We start from the raw sequence: 15,419 nt of genomic DNA on the forward strand, positions 1-15,419 counted from the left end.
ATAATTTGAAATTTATCAGAGATCTGTACTTGTCCAAAGGTCCTTCCTATGAATCTTCTTGAAGATGAAGCACTTTTGCAAAAGTATCAGAATATAAAAACTCTCTATAAATGAAAGACTTTAAAAGCATGGTTAAACACCTGATTACAGTATACTCAAAACTTCATTAGAGTAACCTGAATTATGACTGGTAACATTTCATTGGATATACCAGATTTTTAGGAATTTCCTATCATTTTTAGAATATCTGCATTAATAACATTTATCCATATAGTATAACCTGAGAAGTCTTATTATTCATTTGACAATGCTTCCCATGTAACTTAACATACCAAATAATCTTAGTTAATTTAATATGTCTCTCTGAGATGCCTCAGGGTTCCTCTGAAGCATCTTAAAGTTAGATGGAATTCAAAAGAACTTTTTAGAATCTGCTAAATGAAAATAATCTGTTCTTGTAACAGAGAGAAACCAAATCCAGTCTTATCCCAGCCCACGCCCAACAAAATCCATGTTCCCATCTAAATTTAATCCAATCTAAAAAAAATCCTGATGTGTACAACAATTAACACTCCTTTTCCCACAGATTTTCTACAACTTTCTTTATCCATGTTATTTTGTCCCTTATTTTCTTTTCCATTCCTCACACCTTCTTTTACTGAAAACACACACCTTACTTTCTTGGCATACTGAAGTGTTTCTTTTGTAAGAAGGCAAAGTTAGGTAAACTTAGACCTGCCCAGCAACCAATGTTCCAGTATTTTATCCTATTTGAAATGACCCAGAGAGTCAATGAATTTTTGCCATTCAACTTAGTTTAAAATTACCAAAATCTAAAGAGACTACTTATTTATTTATTTATTTTTGGCTGCACCCTCAGCATGGGGGCGGTTCCCAGACAGGGATTAAATCCCCGTCACAGCAGTAACAGTGGTGGATCTTTAACCACTAGTCCACGAGGCAACTCCTGGAGAGACGTTAGATGGACATTTTCAAAATGTCATTTTTCCTATAGGAAAAAAGCTCTTATCTAATTTACATTTACTTTCCTTAAAAGTTCCTCAATATCAAGTTACTTTCCTTGTTGACAAATTTGCAACAGATATAATAAGGCTTTATTTGATTTCCAATAAACCTAGGTACAATAGCTGTATTATACTTAACTTTGACAACTCTAAACACGTGTCTATATTAATCAAACCAACTCAGTACGGAATATTTTCCAGTACGTGAAGCTGAAACTCATCCTGGCAAGGTTTTTTTACATTTCTGACAAGACATAAAATCCAAATCCAAATGACCAGCATGGGTCTTAAACAAACATTCTCTTAAAACACAAATGAGGAGTTGCCATCATGGCACAGCATTAATGAATCTGACTAGGAACCATGAGGTTGCAGGTTCTATCCCTGGCCTCAATCAGTGGAGTGGGTTAAGGATCTGCATTTCTGTGAGCTGTGGTGTAGTGTGAGCTGCAGTGTAGGTCGCAGATGCAACTTGGATCCTGTGTTGCTATGGCTGTGGCATAGGCCAGCAGCTGTAGTTCTGATTAGACCCCTAGCTTGGGAACTTGCATATGCCACGGGTGCAGCCCCAAAAAGACAAAAAAAAACCCACAAATGACTCTCAATAGCAGGTACATGTCAGAGCCTACTGGCCCAAATATTACCCCAGTCCAAGTACCTGGTGCTCACAAATGATCCTCAATGGCAGCTGCACATCAGAGTCAACTGGCCATAAAGGAAAAGGTGCTCCAGTGCACTCTGTGGACTTAACCTGGTCCTGGAGCTTGTCAAGTCACCTCGGACAAGATGCAGCCCAAAAATTCCACTTCTATTCCCAGATGGAGGACAGAGTGGCTCACATTGAGCAGGTAGAATTTTCCCATCCTGCATAAACTGGAGTAACTCACCCCCAAAACAATACACACAAAAACACAAACAACAGCTATGGTTGCAGAGACAGAAAATCAGAGGAGGCATTAGTCTAAAAATTTCACTTTCACTCCTAGACAGAGGTCTACAAACAGATTGGCCCAGTACTCAAGAGAGAACGAATCCAGAGTGGCTTTATTCCTGCAAGGGAGTGAAACTGTGGTGACTCAGGGAGCTCAGAGTGGCTCATTTCCCATCTGGGAAGTAGCCCAGATGAAGTGGGTAGAATCCCCCAGCCTGGATGAGCTGGAGCAACAAGTGACAGTGAATATGGACCGGAGCTGGAGCTCGGCACCTTGTGCTGTGGGGCGGCCCACCCATGTCAGGGAGTCCCTCCCAGCTCCTTGAGGCAAAAGGAGCTCCAGCAGCTGCTGGGGACTCAAGGTCTGCCTCTGGCCAGGCTTGACTTGCCACAGGGATAGACCCCTAGCTCAGCAGAATTGTTACCAAACTCAATTTCCTGTGCCTGACATACAGTGAGGTTAAATAAACCAAAGCATCACAGCTTAGAGCAGAGAATGGTTTATTGTTGGGCCCAGCAAGGAGAATGGGTGGCTCATGCTCAACACCTCCCCCCACCCCCGAACTCCTCAATAGTTTTAGGGGAGAAGTCTTTTATACTTTCAGGCAAAATCTGGAGTGAGGGCTGCAGGGTATATGTGGCTTTCTTCTGATTGGTTGGTAATGAGGTGCAAGGCGGTATTCCAGTAATCTTGTGCTCCAGTCTGAAGTTGGCATCCTCCACCTGGGTGGGGACCATAGTTCCTATAGAACTCAAAGATATTATTGTGTATGTTCCTTGAGAAGGAACCAGGCTCCTATCCCAAAGTTGCACTATTGTTTCTTTTTTAAGTTATTTTATTTATATTTTATTTTTTCAAATGAATTTATTACATTTACAGTTGTACAATGATTATCACAACCCAATTTTATAGGATTTCCATCCCACAACCCCAGCACATCCCCCCACCCCCCTTAACTGTCTCCTCTGGAAACCATTAGTTTTTCACAGTCTGTGAGTTCAGTATCTGTTCTGCAAAGAAGTTCATTCTGTCCTTTTTTCAGATTCCACATGTCAGTGAAAGCATTTGATGTTGGTGTCACATTGTATGGCTGACTTCACTTAGCATGATAATTTCTAGGTCCATCCATGTTGCTAAAAATGCCAGTATTTCATTCCTTTTAATGGCTGAGTAATATTCCATTGTGCATATGTACCACATCTTCTTGATCCACTCCTCTGTCGATGGACATTTAGGTTGTTTCCATGTTTCGGCTATTGCAAATAGTGCTGCATTGAACATCAGAGTACATGTGTCCTTTGTGAGTCATGGTTTTCTCTGGATAGATGCCCAGGAGTGGGATTTCTGGGTCAAATGGTAGTTCTATTTTGAGTTTTCTGAGGAATCTCCATACTGCTTTCCACAGTGGTTGCACCAATTTACAATCCCACCAACAGTGTACTAGGGTTCCTTTTACTCCACACCCTCTCCAGCACTTATTGTTTGTAGACTTTTTGATGATGGCCATTCTGGCTGGTGTAAGGTAGTACCTCCTAGAGGTTTTGATTTGCACCTCTCTAATAATGAGTGATGTTGAACATCTTTTCATGTGTTTTTTGGCCATCTGTATGTCTTCTTTGGAGAATGTCTGTTTAGATCTTCTGCCCATTTTTTGATGGGGTTGTTTGTTTGGTATGGAGCTGCAGAAGGTATTTATAAATTTTGGAGATTAATCCCTTGTCAGTTGGTTCACTTGCAAAGATTTTCTCCCATTCTGTGGGTTGTCTTTTTGTGTTGTTTAGGGTTTCCTTTGCTGTGCAGAAACTTTGAAGTTTGATCAGGTCCCACTTGTTTTTGTTTTCATTGTCATTACTCTAAGAGGTGAATCTGAGAAGATGTTGCTGTCATTTATGTCAGAGGGTGTTTGGCCTATGTTTTCCTCTAGGAGTTTGATAGTGTCTGGTCTTTTATCTAGGTCTTCAATCCATTTTGAGTTTATTTTTGTGTATGGTATTAGGGAGTGTTCTCATTTCATTCTTTTCCATGTGGCTGTCCAGTTTTCCCAGCACCACTTATTGAACAGGCTTTCTTTTCTCCATTGTATATTCTTGCCTCCTTTGTCATAGATTAATTGGCTGTAGGTGCGTGGGTTTAATTCTGGGCTTTCTATCCTGTTCTACTGATCTGTATTTCTGTCTTTGTGCCAGTACCATATGGTTTTGATGATTGTTGCTTTATAGTATAGTCTGAGGTCAGGGACTCTGATTCCTCTAGCTCCATTTTTCTTTTTCAGGATGTCTTTGGCTGTTCTGGGTCTTTTGTGCTTCCAAACAAACTTTCAAATATTTTGTTCAAGTTCTATGAAAAATGTCCTTGGTAATTTGATAGGGATTGCACTGAATCTGTAGATTGCCTTGGGTATTATAGTCATTTTGATAATAGTAACTCTTCCAATCCAAGAGCATGGTTATGTCTTTCCATCTATTTGTGTCATCTTTGATTTCTTTCATCTGTGTCTTATAGTTTTCCGAGTACAGGTCTTTTGTCTCTTTAAGTAGGTTTACTCCTAGGTATTTTATTCTTTTGGATGTGATGGTAAACAGGATTGCTTCCCTAATTTCTCTGATCTTTCATTGTTAATATATAGAAATGCCATCGATTTTTGTATATTAATTTTGTATCCTGTGACTTTGCCAAATTCATTGATGAGCTCTAACAGTTTTCTGGTAGAGTCTTTAGGATTCTCTAGTGTAGTATCATGTCATCTGCAAATAGTGATAGTTTTATGTCTTCCTTTCCAATTTGGATTCCTCTTATCTCATTTACTTCTCTGATTGCTGTGGCTAGGACTTCCAAAACTATGTTGAAGAGTAGTGGCAAGAGCAGACATCCTTGTCTTGTCCCTGATCTCAGTGGAAATTCTTTCAGCTTTTCACCATTGAGAATGATGTTCGCTGTGGGTTTGTCATATATGGCCTTTATTATTTTGAGGTAGGTTTCCTCTTTGCCCACTTTCTGAAAGGTTTTTATCAGAAATGGATGTTGGATTTTGTCAAAGTCTTTTTCTGCATCTATTGAGAGGATCATGTGGTTTTTATTCTTCAGTTTGTTAATGTGGTGTATCACACTGATGGATTTGTGGATGTTGAAGAACACTTGCATCCCTGGGATAAATCCCACTTGATCATGATGTACAATCCTTTTAATGTATTGTTGGATGTTGTTTGCTAGTATTTTGTTGAGGATTTCTGCATCTATGTTCATCAGTGAAAATGGTCTGTAGTTTTCTTTTTTTGTGGTATCTTTGGTTTTGGTATCAGGGTGGCCTCATAGAATGAGTTTGGGAATATCCCTTCATCTGCAATTTTTTGGAATAGTTTCAGAAGGATAGGTTTTAGCTCTTCTCTAAATGTTTGAGAGAATTCACCTATGAAGCCATCTGGTCCTGGACTTTTGCTTGTTGGAAGTTTTTTAATCACAGTTTCAATTTCAGTTCTTGTGATTGTCCATTCATCTTTTCTATTTCATTGCACTATTGTTTCTTGACTGTTCCTGCCTTCCCTGATTAGCAAATGTTTGAACCTACCCTTTGGAACTCAGGGAAGGTTGAGACTGAATGAAGCCTATTTCCTACAATAAAGAAACAGGGAACACAGATGTGTACCCAGGAGCCCCACAGGGTCCTGATTTAGAAATCTCCAGTGGCTTTTGGCTTTGTCAACTAAGAAAATACAACCTGAAAGTTGAAAGTTAAGTTTTTTTGGGGGGTGAAATTAGGACTTAAGCCCGGGAGGCAGCATCTCAGCCCCGAGATTCTGCTCTGAGGAGGTGAGGGGGTAAGCTAGGATACAAGAGTTTTTGCAACAATTAGGAGGTAGTAGGAACAAAAGATTTACAGATAACCAGATTTACGGAAAACCATTCCTATGGAAGACTAAAGGTCTGGGCTTACTGGAATCACTCCTTTGATTTGCTTTCCTGAGTTCCCTCAGGGCTCATCAGCCCACCCTTGGGTGTGGCTGTTCTCACAGGTGACCATGACATCTTTTGTTTTGCCCAGGAGGCAGTATTTCAGAGCTATCTATTTCAGATGTTTGGGGCTGGTCTTGTGAAGTTTACTACTAGTTACAGACATTAGTCACCATTGATGGCTTTTCAGTGTTTTTCTAGATATGAGGAGATGCAAGAATTTGGCTCATAAAATCTTCTCCTAAAAATATCAGACCATCGGAAAGCCCGTTCTTCCAGTTTTCCCAGAGCACAGACTGCCTCACTCCTGGTCTCCAGCCTGAGCTCCACTCAGGGGGTGCTGTGGGTTGGCAGCTGCTGTGTCTTATGCTTTACTCCAAGCAGAGGCTGATGGCAAGTGCCAAACTTCAGTACGCAGCTTTTAAAGGTAACTTTAGGGGTGAGAATTGCAGGAGGCATGATCTGCCTGTGGACATTCTTCTGACTGGTTGGTGGTGAGGTAACAGTAATATTCCTACAGTAATATTCCTGAAACTTCAGGAGTAATATTCATCCATCTTCTCGTTCCAACCAGCCTGGGGTCTATCTGTGAGCCTGTGATCCACACATAGTCAACACTCTCCACTAGATGGGAATCTTAGTGTCTGCACAATGACCTCAGAGATCTGCATCAGACTATCATCTCTGTCCCTTTGGGAGCAACCAGGAGTCCTCTGACCCTACTGTTCAAGCTCTTTCTTTTGTTTCCACATTTTCCACTTCTCTAAATATTAATCTGAGTTGGCTCTTTGGAACATCAGGAAGGTCTGTTCATTGTTTCTAATAAACAAGAAGTGGAGACAAAGACAGGCTTGTTCCCAGGAGGGCCCTGTGGGATCCTGGCTCAGTTTCAGTGTCAGGACAGTGGTCACGGGTAATAACTGGACAGGAAGCCAGGAGACTTCTGAGTTGCTGGGAACATTGTTTTTTGATCTAGGTTCTAGTTACACAACAAGTTAGTTCACTTTTATTTCTTTTTTTTTTTTTTTCAGCCGCACCCACAGCATAGGGAAGTTCTCATGTTAGTGGTCTAATCGGAGTTGTAGCCGCCAGCCTAGGCCACAGCCACAGCAACATGGGATCTGAGCCTACATCACCACAGCTCACAGCAATGAGGATCCTTAACCCCACTGAGCAGGGCCAGGGATCAAACCTGCATCCTCATGGATACTAGTCGGGTTCTTTTCCACTGAGCCACAACAGGAACTCCAGTTCGTTCACTTTGTAAAAACTACTGGGCTATTGGGGATTTTTGTCCTGCTCTATTATGTAATAGAAAATATGTATATTAAAATATATGTATTTTACATATTTTCTATGTAATATATATATATTATACTTAAGATAAAATGTTAAATAAGAGAAAAAGAAAACTCCACATACTCCACAAAACACCACGTGGACGCATCTATGTACACCTGAGCCCATGTGCCCTGCCTTCAGTCCTGTTACTGGGGGTGAACTGTTCATGCTTCCATCAGAGACAAGCCCTTTCTCCCAGGCACTGCATAATTACTCTGTCTCGTTCTACATCTTTTCCTCTTGACTAGGTCTTTCCTGTCAACCTATAAACAGGTCAACATTTTTCTATTTTTTAGTTCAAACTGCCTTTTTTTAAGCTATTTTAGGGCTGCACCATGGCATATGGAGGTTCCCAGGCTAGGGGTCCAATTGGAGCTGTAGCCACCAGCCTACACCACAGCCACAGCAGCACAGGATCTGAGGCGTGTCTGCGACCTACACCGGCGGCTCATGGCAATACCGGATTCTTAACTCACTAAGCAAGGCCAGGGATCAAACCCTCATCCTCATGGATCTTAGTTGGGTTTGTTAACCACTGAGCCACAAAGGGAATTCCCAACAAACTGCTCTTAACCTTCAGTTACATGACTTTAATTCTGCTTCTCTTGGCTTAAAGCAAGACTCAAAGGATTTATCCATACTTGCTGAATCCAGATTTGTTCCAACATTCCCTTTGAACCACCCCCAATCATGTTCTCACCTCCACACTCCACAAAAACTGATCTTATTAAGGTCACCTCCACACTGTTAAATCCCATAGTCATTTCTTCATTCTCATTGTACATGATTTTCAATAGTCTGGGGCATAATCATCAACTTCTTTCCTCAATCACTTTCTCCTTTAGATTTCCAGAATACTGCACATCCGACTTTCCTTCCACTGCTCTAGCTACTCCTTTCTGGGTTTCTTTTGTTGGTTCCTCCTTATTCCATGACCTTCGCATTTTGGAGAGTCCCCAGAACTCATTTGAGGGCTTTTTTGTATTTCTGTTCACTCTTGTGGGACTCTCCTCAGTCTCATGGCTTTACACAATCTATAACGTGATCAACACCAGATAAGCATTCTCCAGTCCAGACCTCTCTCCTGCACCCAGATTCCTGTCACATCCACCTCCTCCATGTCTCTACTCAGATGTCTAAGAGACACCTCCAATTGTATATGTTCGAGATCGAAGCCCTGATCCTCCCCTAAACTACTCTTCCATAGTTTTCCTGTCTTGGTTAATGGTAAATTTGTCCTTCTAACTTATCATCAGGACAAAACCCCTGGAGCCATTCTTCACCCATCCACTGCACTCATAAACAAACGAGATCTGTCAGCAAACCCTCAAACTGAACCTTTACAACATTCCCAAAAGGTGACCACTCTCCCCATTTCTTCTACTGCTCTGCAGGTCTAAGCCGCTAGTGCTAGTGCTGAGATTGTTACCATCGCCTCCTAACTGGCCTCCCTGCTTTCACTCATGCCTCCCAACCAGTCTGTCCTCAACACAGCATTAAAATGTTAATCAGGAGTTCCCATTGTGGCTCAGCCAAAACGAATCTGACTAGGATCTGTGAGGATGCAGATTCTACCTCTGGCCTCCCTCAGTGGGTTAAGGATCCAGCATTGCTGTGAGCAGTGTGTAGGTTGCAGAATTGGCTTGGATGGGGCATTGCTGTGGCTGTGTGTAGGCTGGCAGCTACAGCTTCAATTTGATTCCTAGCCTAGAAACCTCCATTTGCTGTGGGTGTGGCCCAAAAAAGGCTAAAAAATTAAATACGTAAAATGTTAATCAGATCATGTCAGTTTTCTGCTCAAAATCTTCCAGTGGTTGTCATATCACTCAGACAAAACTAAGTCCATGTAATGGGTCACAAGGGCCTTCTTCTTTTTCTTCTTTTCTTTCTTTTTTTTTTTTTGGGGGGGGGCTTTTTAGGACTGTACCTATAGCATATATATGGAAGTTCCCAGACTAGGGGTCAGATCAGAGCTACAGCTGCCAGCCTACACCACAGTTAGAGCAATGCTGGATCTGAGCTGTGTCTGTGACCTACCACAGTTCATGGCAATGCTGGATCCCCAACCCACTGAGGCCAGGGATGGAACCTGCATCCTCATGGATAGTAGTTGGATTCGTTTCCACTGCACCAGGAAGGGAACTCCCACAAGGGCCTTCTTAATATACTCTCCTCCCCTCCATTCTTACCTCCTTCCCCTCCTTTACTCTGTTCCATTTATACCAGCTTCCTTGCTTTTCCTCAAACATGGCATGTGTGTTCCTATTTCAGGGCCGTGCATGTCTCTCCCCTTGGCCTAGAATGCTCTTCCCCCATTTATCTTCATGGATCATTCCTGCATCCCCTTCCAGTGTTTACTCATTTATCACCTTTTCATCGAAAGCCTCCCTGACCACACTATTTAGCATTCTCCTCCCCACCCACTCTCCTAAGGTCTCTAACACTTCCTTCAATTTCTCTCTCACTTGTCTCCTAATACACTTATATGTTTCTTCTCTGTTTATAGCTGTTTTCCCACTAGTAGGTGAACAATGTGAGCACGGGGATTTCTGTTTTCTTGACTGTACTACCTCCAGTGTCAAAAACAATGCCTGGGAAATACTAAGGGCTTAGTTAATATTTGAGGAGTGAATGATTGAGTTATTTCATTGCTTGTCATACACCCAAGCGTCATAGAGAGGGCATCCTATCTTTGTAATGACTGAAAAGGGGGAAGAAGAATATTCAAGTCAACTCAAGAACTTGAGGCAGGCAATGGATTTAGTTCTTCTTTCCATTTTTAATTCAAATACTTGATCTCCTCAAATAAACTATGTCATCTATTCCCAAACAAGGTTAACTGCCTTGTCTTCCTGTCTTAAATTTTTGCTCAGTCAAGAAAAGAGATTACAATAGGCAAAGTGTGTTACAAAAATCTAGTTATTAAAACAACACTTATCAATGGTCCACAGATCAAAACTAATGTGGAAATTCAAGCCTTGAGAAATAATACAGAGTTGCTCAATTCATTAATAAGATTTTTTCTTTCCAGAGAAAGATTAAAGTGACAGATATGACTCAGAGGGAAGGAAAAATCAACAGACGTGTTGGTTTAATTGTATGGTTTCTAAAATACACTAACCAAATGAGGGAGAACTCTGACCCTTCTGATATGAAGACTTATGTTTGCTATTAAATAAGAGGACTTCCTCCTTACCCGATATTTCTAGAGGAAATATCTATGCATGGGGAGTTTCCAGGAACTTGTTCCCCTAAAATGACAAATTCACACTTGAATCTTTTAAATTTATTGATATAAAAATTTTCTATTCACATCAAATGAAAACTGATACGAGAAGTTGACTATGAAGCCAAAGATCAAGTTCTTCTCTCAGAACACATGCACTCAGAAACTTTTCTGCTCCTTTGCAGCCCCCTCACAGAACCCAAGGACAGTCACAAATGCTCGTAGGCAGAGAGGTCCCCAAACATTGCTGCTGGGAACAGACAGACCTTTCAGGGCTCATCTGCAGACATCTCTACGGTGGGGCTGAGAGCCAAGTGAAGAGGACTCACTGTGATAATGCTTGTAAGTTGGTGGTAGCAATGCCCATTACTAAATGAGTCCAACCTTACAGAAAGCAACCACTTAGAAAATGCAGTGCATCAGACACAGTGGTAACTACGTCAGAGTCCGTGGGTTGCAGAGAAAGTTGACTGTGAAAGAAAACTTGAGTAACTGAATCAAAACCAGAAATGAAGAAACACACTAATGGCATCATGACATATTAATGGGACCCTCATTCAAATTACACAAATTAACTTACACATAAATCACTTTTCCAGGGCACATTGTATGCAGAGGATCAGCTCTACTATATATACAAGACATGCTTATCTGTTTATAAAGTATTCCTTGCCATAAAAGAGTATGGCTAGTAGACAATTACCTTTCAATTAACTGACAATTATCAGTGGAAACTTTAGAAAGGAAACATTTCAAAGGGTAACATTTGTTGGATGGAGTGGAAGGGTGGGGCAGAGAGCACATACACACACATACACATACACCTGTCTCCCCACAAGGAAATGTATAAGCCACAGAACCATGAAGTGACCATTCCATATTTACATATTTAAATAAGAGTTTTGACTCAAGAGGCATAAAGATGGAATAACCAGACCTAGTTTATCTTTTTAAAATTTTTTTTTGCTTTTTTAGGTCCAGACACATGGCATATGGAAGTTCCCAGGCTGGGGGTCCGATTGCAGCTATAGCTGCTGGCCACAGCCACAGCCACAGCAATGCAGGATCCCAGCCATGTCTGCGACCTACACCACAGCTCACAGCAACGCTGAACAAGGCCAGGGATCAAATCCGCGTCCTCATGGATGCTAGTCAGATTCGTTAACCTCTAAGCCACCATGGGAACTCCAGACCTAGTTTATTCTTGTTATCTAATACAATTATTAATAATACAGCCTCCCCCAACTAAAATATGTTCCAGTTTGGACAATAATCACATGGTGACCCGACCTAATGGTTACTATCACCTTTTTTATGGAGCCCGTAAGGCTGTGGATAGTCATACTAGTTAAATCACCCTGCCTTTTTCCTGACAGAAAAGTCATGAATCTAGCAATGTAAACAAAATGAGGAGGGCTTTCAATAATGAAAGAATCAGCTGTGTCCCTCCATATTCTTTTGAATCTGCCATGATCATTCTGGAATAATGAGGATTCTCTTAGAGTCAGCCACCAGGGATTTTCAATGTCACCAAGGGTTTGAAGAAGTCTCACAGTTTTATCTTAGTTGTGCCTTATTAGACAAGAAGTAGAGGTATGGGTTTGAATCAGAAGCTATTTATTTTTAAGTTAACAGCAGTTTTATGTGAATAGAAGGCCTTCTTTCCAAATCCCCTCCCCACTACCAAGTCCAGAATTATGAGGAACAGCATCGCCAAAGAGTAGAAAAGCTGACACCAAGAATTCGCCTGAAATCCAGGGTCTCCTGCCACACTTTCCTCTCTTACTCCCCCCCCTCAAAGAGCTGGTTCTTATTCTCAACTATGTAAGCAAGTCAGTGGAGGAGCTATTGGGAGTGGGGTGATGCACAGTCAGCGTCCACCTGGGGAAGCAATTTGCAAGGCAACACATCTACTCACCGACACTCCAAGAGCAGCTCCCTGGCCCTGGGGGATGCATGGATTCCAGAGCCCTGGCCTCCCACCCACACTGTCCCAGCACATTCTGAGCATGTTTTTGCATGTTCCTGCCCCTCAGGGAGCCATCCTCTCAGAGTTCAGTCCCATAGATGGCCTTATAACGTAAATACTCTTCTAAGCACTGAAGAACATTATCATCCACCTTTGGGTCAAACTTGTTCGCCAAGAGGTGATGGTTCTGAAGAATCCAGTGCAAGTCCCCAGCCCCATAAATGCAGACAGCGCGCTGGTGGATTCCAGAGCAAGGCTCATAAGGCGCCCCCATGCTGACGTTTCCCTCATGGCCCTGCCACTTGACCAGCCTGGCAATGGCAGTCATGTCCGAGATGTGAAACTTGGGGTGGTAGGGAACAGAGCCGGGCATCCAGGGGGCACGCTGAAGGGTGGCCCAGAGATGTTCATCGGGGCTATAGGTGTCTTTGGCCCATTCGATCAATCGTTGGGATTTGGGGTTCTCTAAGACATGTTGGACAAAGGCTCGAGAAGCCACAATATAGGCATTCCCTGTGAACATGGGCAAATTATCAGGGGGAGGGTCCTTCATCTTGTTGGTCAGGTACAATGTGTCTGTCACCTCGTAGTGATACTTCCAGCGAGACTTTTTGTACTCAGTAGGTATCTCTGATTCCATACTGTTCTTGCCATTCAACATCTTTAGGGCCAGGACCATCTCCGCATTGGTCTTTATGGGAAAGTCTGTCCCGCATGTATTCAGTAAATATTTCCAGGGCACTGAGCTCTGGAGCAAGTCTTCCATACAGTTCAGGTCAGCCTGCACCCTGGACCAGGAGGCGTAAACCACCCGAACCAACTTACTGACCATGAAGACATTTGGGAAGCAGGAAATGATGGCCTTGACTGCCTCTTTGAAAGATTCTGGGGACTTCTCATCCACGTGGATGCAGTATATGTTCTGAGGGGCATACACAGCTCGCAGCAGCCGTTCAAAGTTTTCAATCTTCTCATGGACCACCATAGAGTATGCGATGGGGAAGTCCAGCTCTTCTTTGCTCAGCGGGAACTGTATGAACTTCCTGTTGGCCTTAAACTTCTCACAGTCTCTGGTCATGTTCAGGTAATCAGTGTCTGTGAAAGGCTTCCGCTTCTTCTTGACTTCCAGATTGTCCAGGACAGCTGTGATCACTGCTTCCTGGTCCCCGCGAGTGATCGCAGAACAATTGATGGATCTCTTTGCTGGCAGCTTCAGGGACTTATACAAAATGTCCCTACAGTGCTGGCTTCGAAAGTCCCTGGACTCCAGATCCAGGGAATATATGTCACATTTCAATCTGAGAGAAAATCTCAGAGCAACAATGGCCAGCAGCATATAGCACCCCAGGGCCCACAGATAATGGCTCCGGCAGAGTTTCTTCTTCCACCAAAGCATCTTCATGGAATGGGAGACTGGTAGAGTTTGGGCACAGGAAAAGAGGAGGAGGATGAAATCCTTGGACAGAACAAAATGCCTTCAATTACAAACTAACCCTGAATGTGCTCAAGGAACATCAAATTCAGCCCCAAAGTGATGGCAAAAATAGATTTTTTCTCTAGACATATATCCTCAGTCAAGGCCTGCCTGGGAGTCTCCTCCACCCAGCTTGCCAGAGAGGTATAATTAGTAAGAGGAAATCCCCACCCATCATTCTTCCTTCTCCCCTCCCCCTTACCATCCTGTTTCTAACACAGATCTTATCCGGAGGCTAGGATTTCTCATCTGTATGAGACAAAAAAAATCACTGAAATTCAGACTCTTCAGTTTCAGTTCTAGAAATCCAAAGGTCCTTTTAAAAGATAAAGTATATTTCTTGGACTTATTTGCCAATTCATATTTTAGGATGTTTTCACCACATATAATTCATTGCCTAGATGTGATATCTCACAACCCTTTTTAAAAAATATTCTTCAACCAGTACAAAAATTGGATGTAATTCCAAAAAGTACAATAGAATTACGCATACAGATAACTCTTAGTCTATCCAAATAAAAAATAAAACTACACACAGAGATGCACAGAGCTATGCATATGCAATATTTAATGAGTGCTTTCTATGAGCCAGAAATATTTCTTTACATTGTCCCATTTAATTTCACAACATGCCTAAAATATAGTATGATTAGGCCTCTTTTATACATAGGAGAGCAGAAGCTATATAACTTGCCAAATATCACATACATTCTAAGCAGTAAATTTAGGACTCTTGCATGCTTGCTCTTCCTCCCATTTTTTTTTCTTTCTTTTTTTTTTTTTTTGGTCTATAAACCTAATACTTGTTCCTCCACCACAGCTACTTTTTAAATACAGTATAGGATACTTAGAAACTACTATATATAAAATAGATAAACAACAAAGTCCTACTGTATAGTACAGGGAACTATATTCAAAGCCTGTAATAAACCATAATGGAAAAGAATATGAAAAAATATATATACATATTTATACATACATACCACACACACATATATACATACACACAACTAAATCACTGTGTGTATACCAGAAATTAACACAATATTGCAAATCAACTATACTCCAATTAAAAAAAAAATTTAAAAATACAGGGTCTTGGTACCATCAGAGAAAACCAGATATTATGGGGGGTGGGGGGAAATCCCTAAAAGGAGAGAAAGTGAAGTAAAATAACATATCCTTCTAGCAACGATTTTTCCCCCTTATTGCAATGTCATTCAAAACAGAAAATTGTATCCTCTTTAATAATAACTTTTATGGGAATCTAAGAAGAAGAAAAAAATGAAGAAAATTCTCACCTTTAATAGCTTCTTTCCTATTTAGGGAAGATCTCTTGACACAGTGTGTTTTTTTTTTCCCAAGGGAAGACTAGCTGGGTTCCATGGAAGCAAATGTGAGCACCGTATCTCTTGGCCTTCTTTTAGCCTCTCCAAAATGTATTTTCTAATATTCACAAGACATCCAAGAAACTCTGTCAGGCTCCTCCTTGATCTCTGCAAAG

The 15,419-nt window shown here is 41.6% G+C and overlaps 1 protein-coding gene across 45 annotated transcripts in view; it reads right to left on the reverse strand.

The window, feature by feature from the left end:
• Nucleotides 1–12,072: 12,072 nt before the first annotated feature.
• Nucleotides 12,073–15,419, reverse strand: part of GCNT3 (glucosaminyl (N-acetyl) transferase 3, mucin type) — a 115,618-nt gene continuing 112,271 nt past the window's right edge. For 27 of the 45 annotated variants that reach the window (XM_013992917.3, XM_021094516.2, XM_021094485.2 and 24 more), the window contains 2 exons: nt 15,217–15,411; nt 12,073–13,897 (listed from right to left, as the gene is read on the reverse strand). In XM_013992917.3, coding sequence (XP_013848371.1) covers nt 12,521–13,843 — 1,323 coding nt within the window. In that variant the 5' untranslated portion in view covers nt 13,844–13,897; nt 15,217–15,411 and the 3' untranslated portion in view covers nt 12,073–12,520. The remainder of the gene's footprint in view (nt 13,898–15,216; nt 15,412–15,419) is intronic. The other 18 variants (XM_084968804.1, XM_084968787.1, XM_013992918.3 and 15 more) reach the window with 1 other exon arrangement.

Source organism: Sus scrofa, chromosome 1, assembly GCF_054392235.1.
Source record: "Sus scrofa isolate SSC_HxYL_T2T_F1_AM1 chromosome 1, Sscrofa_HxYL_maternal_Yorkshire_Landrace_v2.0, whole genome shotgun sequence".
In the NCBI taxonomy this organism is placed as follows: domain Eukaryota; kingdom Metazoa; phylum Chordata; class Mammalia; order Artiodactyla; family Suidae; genus Sus; species Sus scrofa.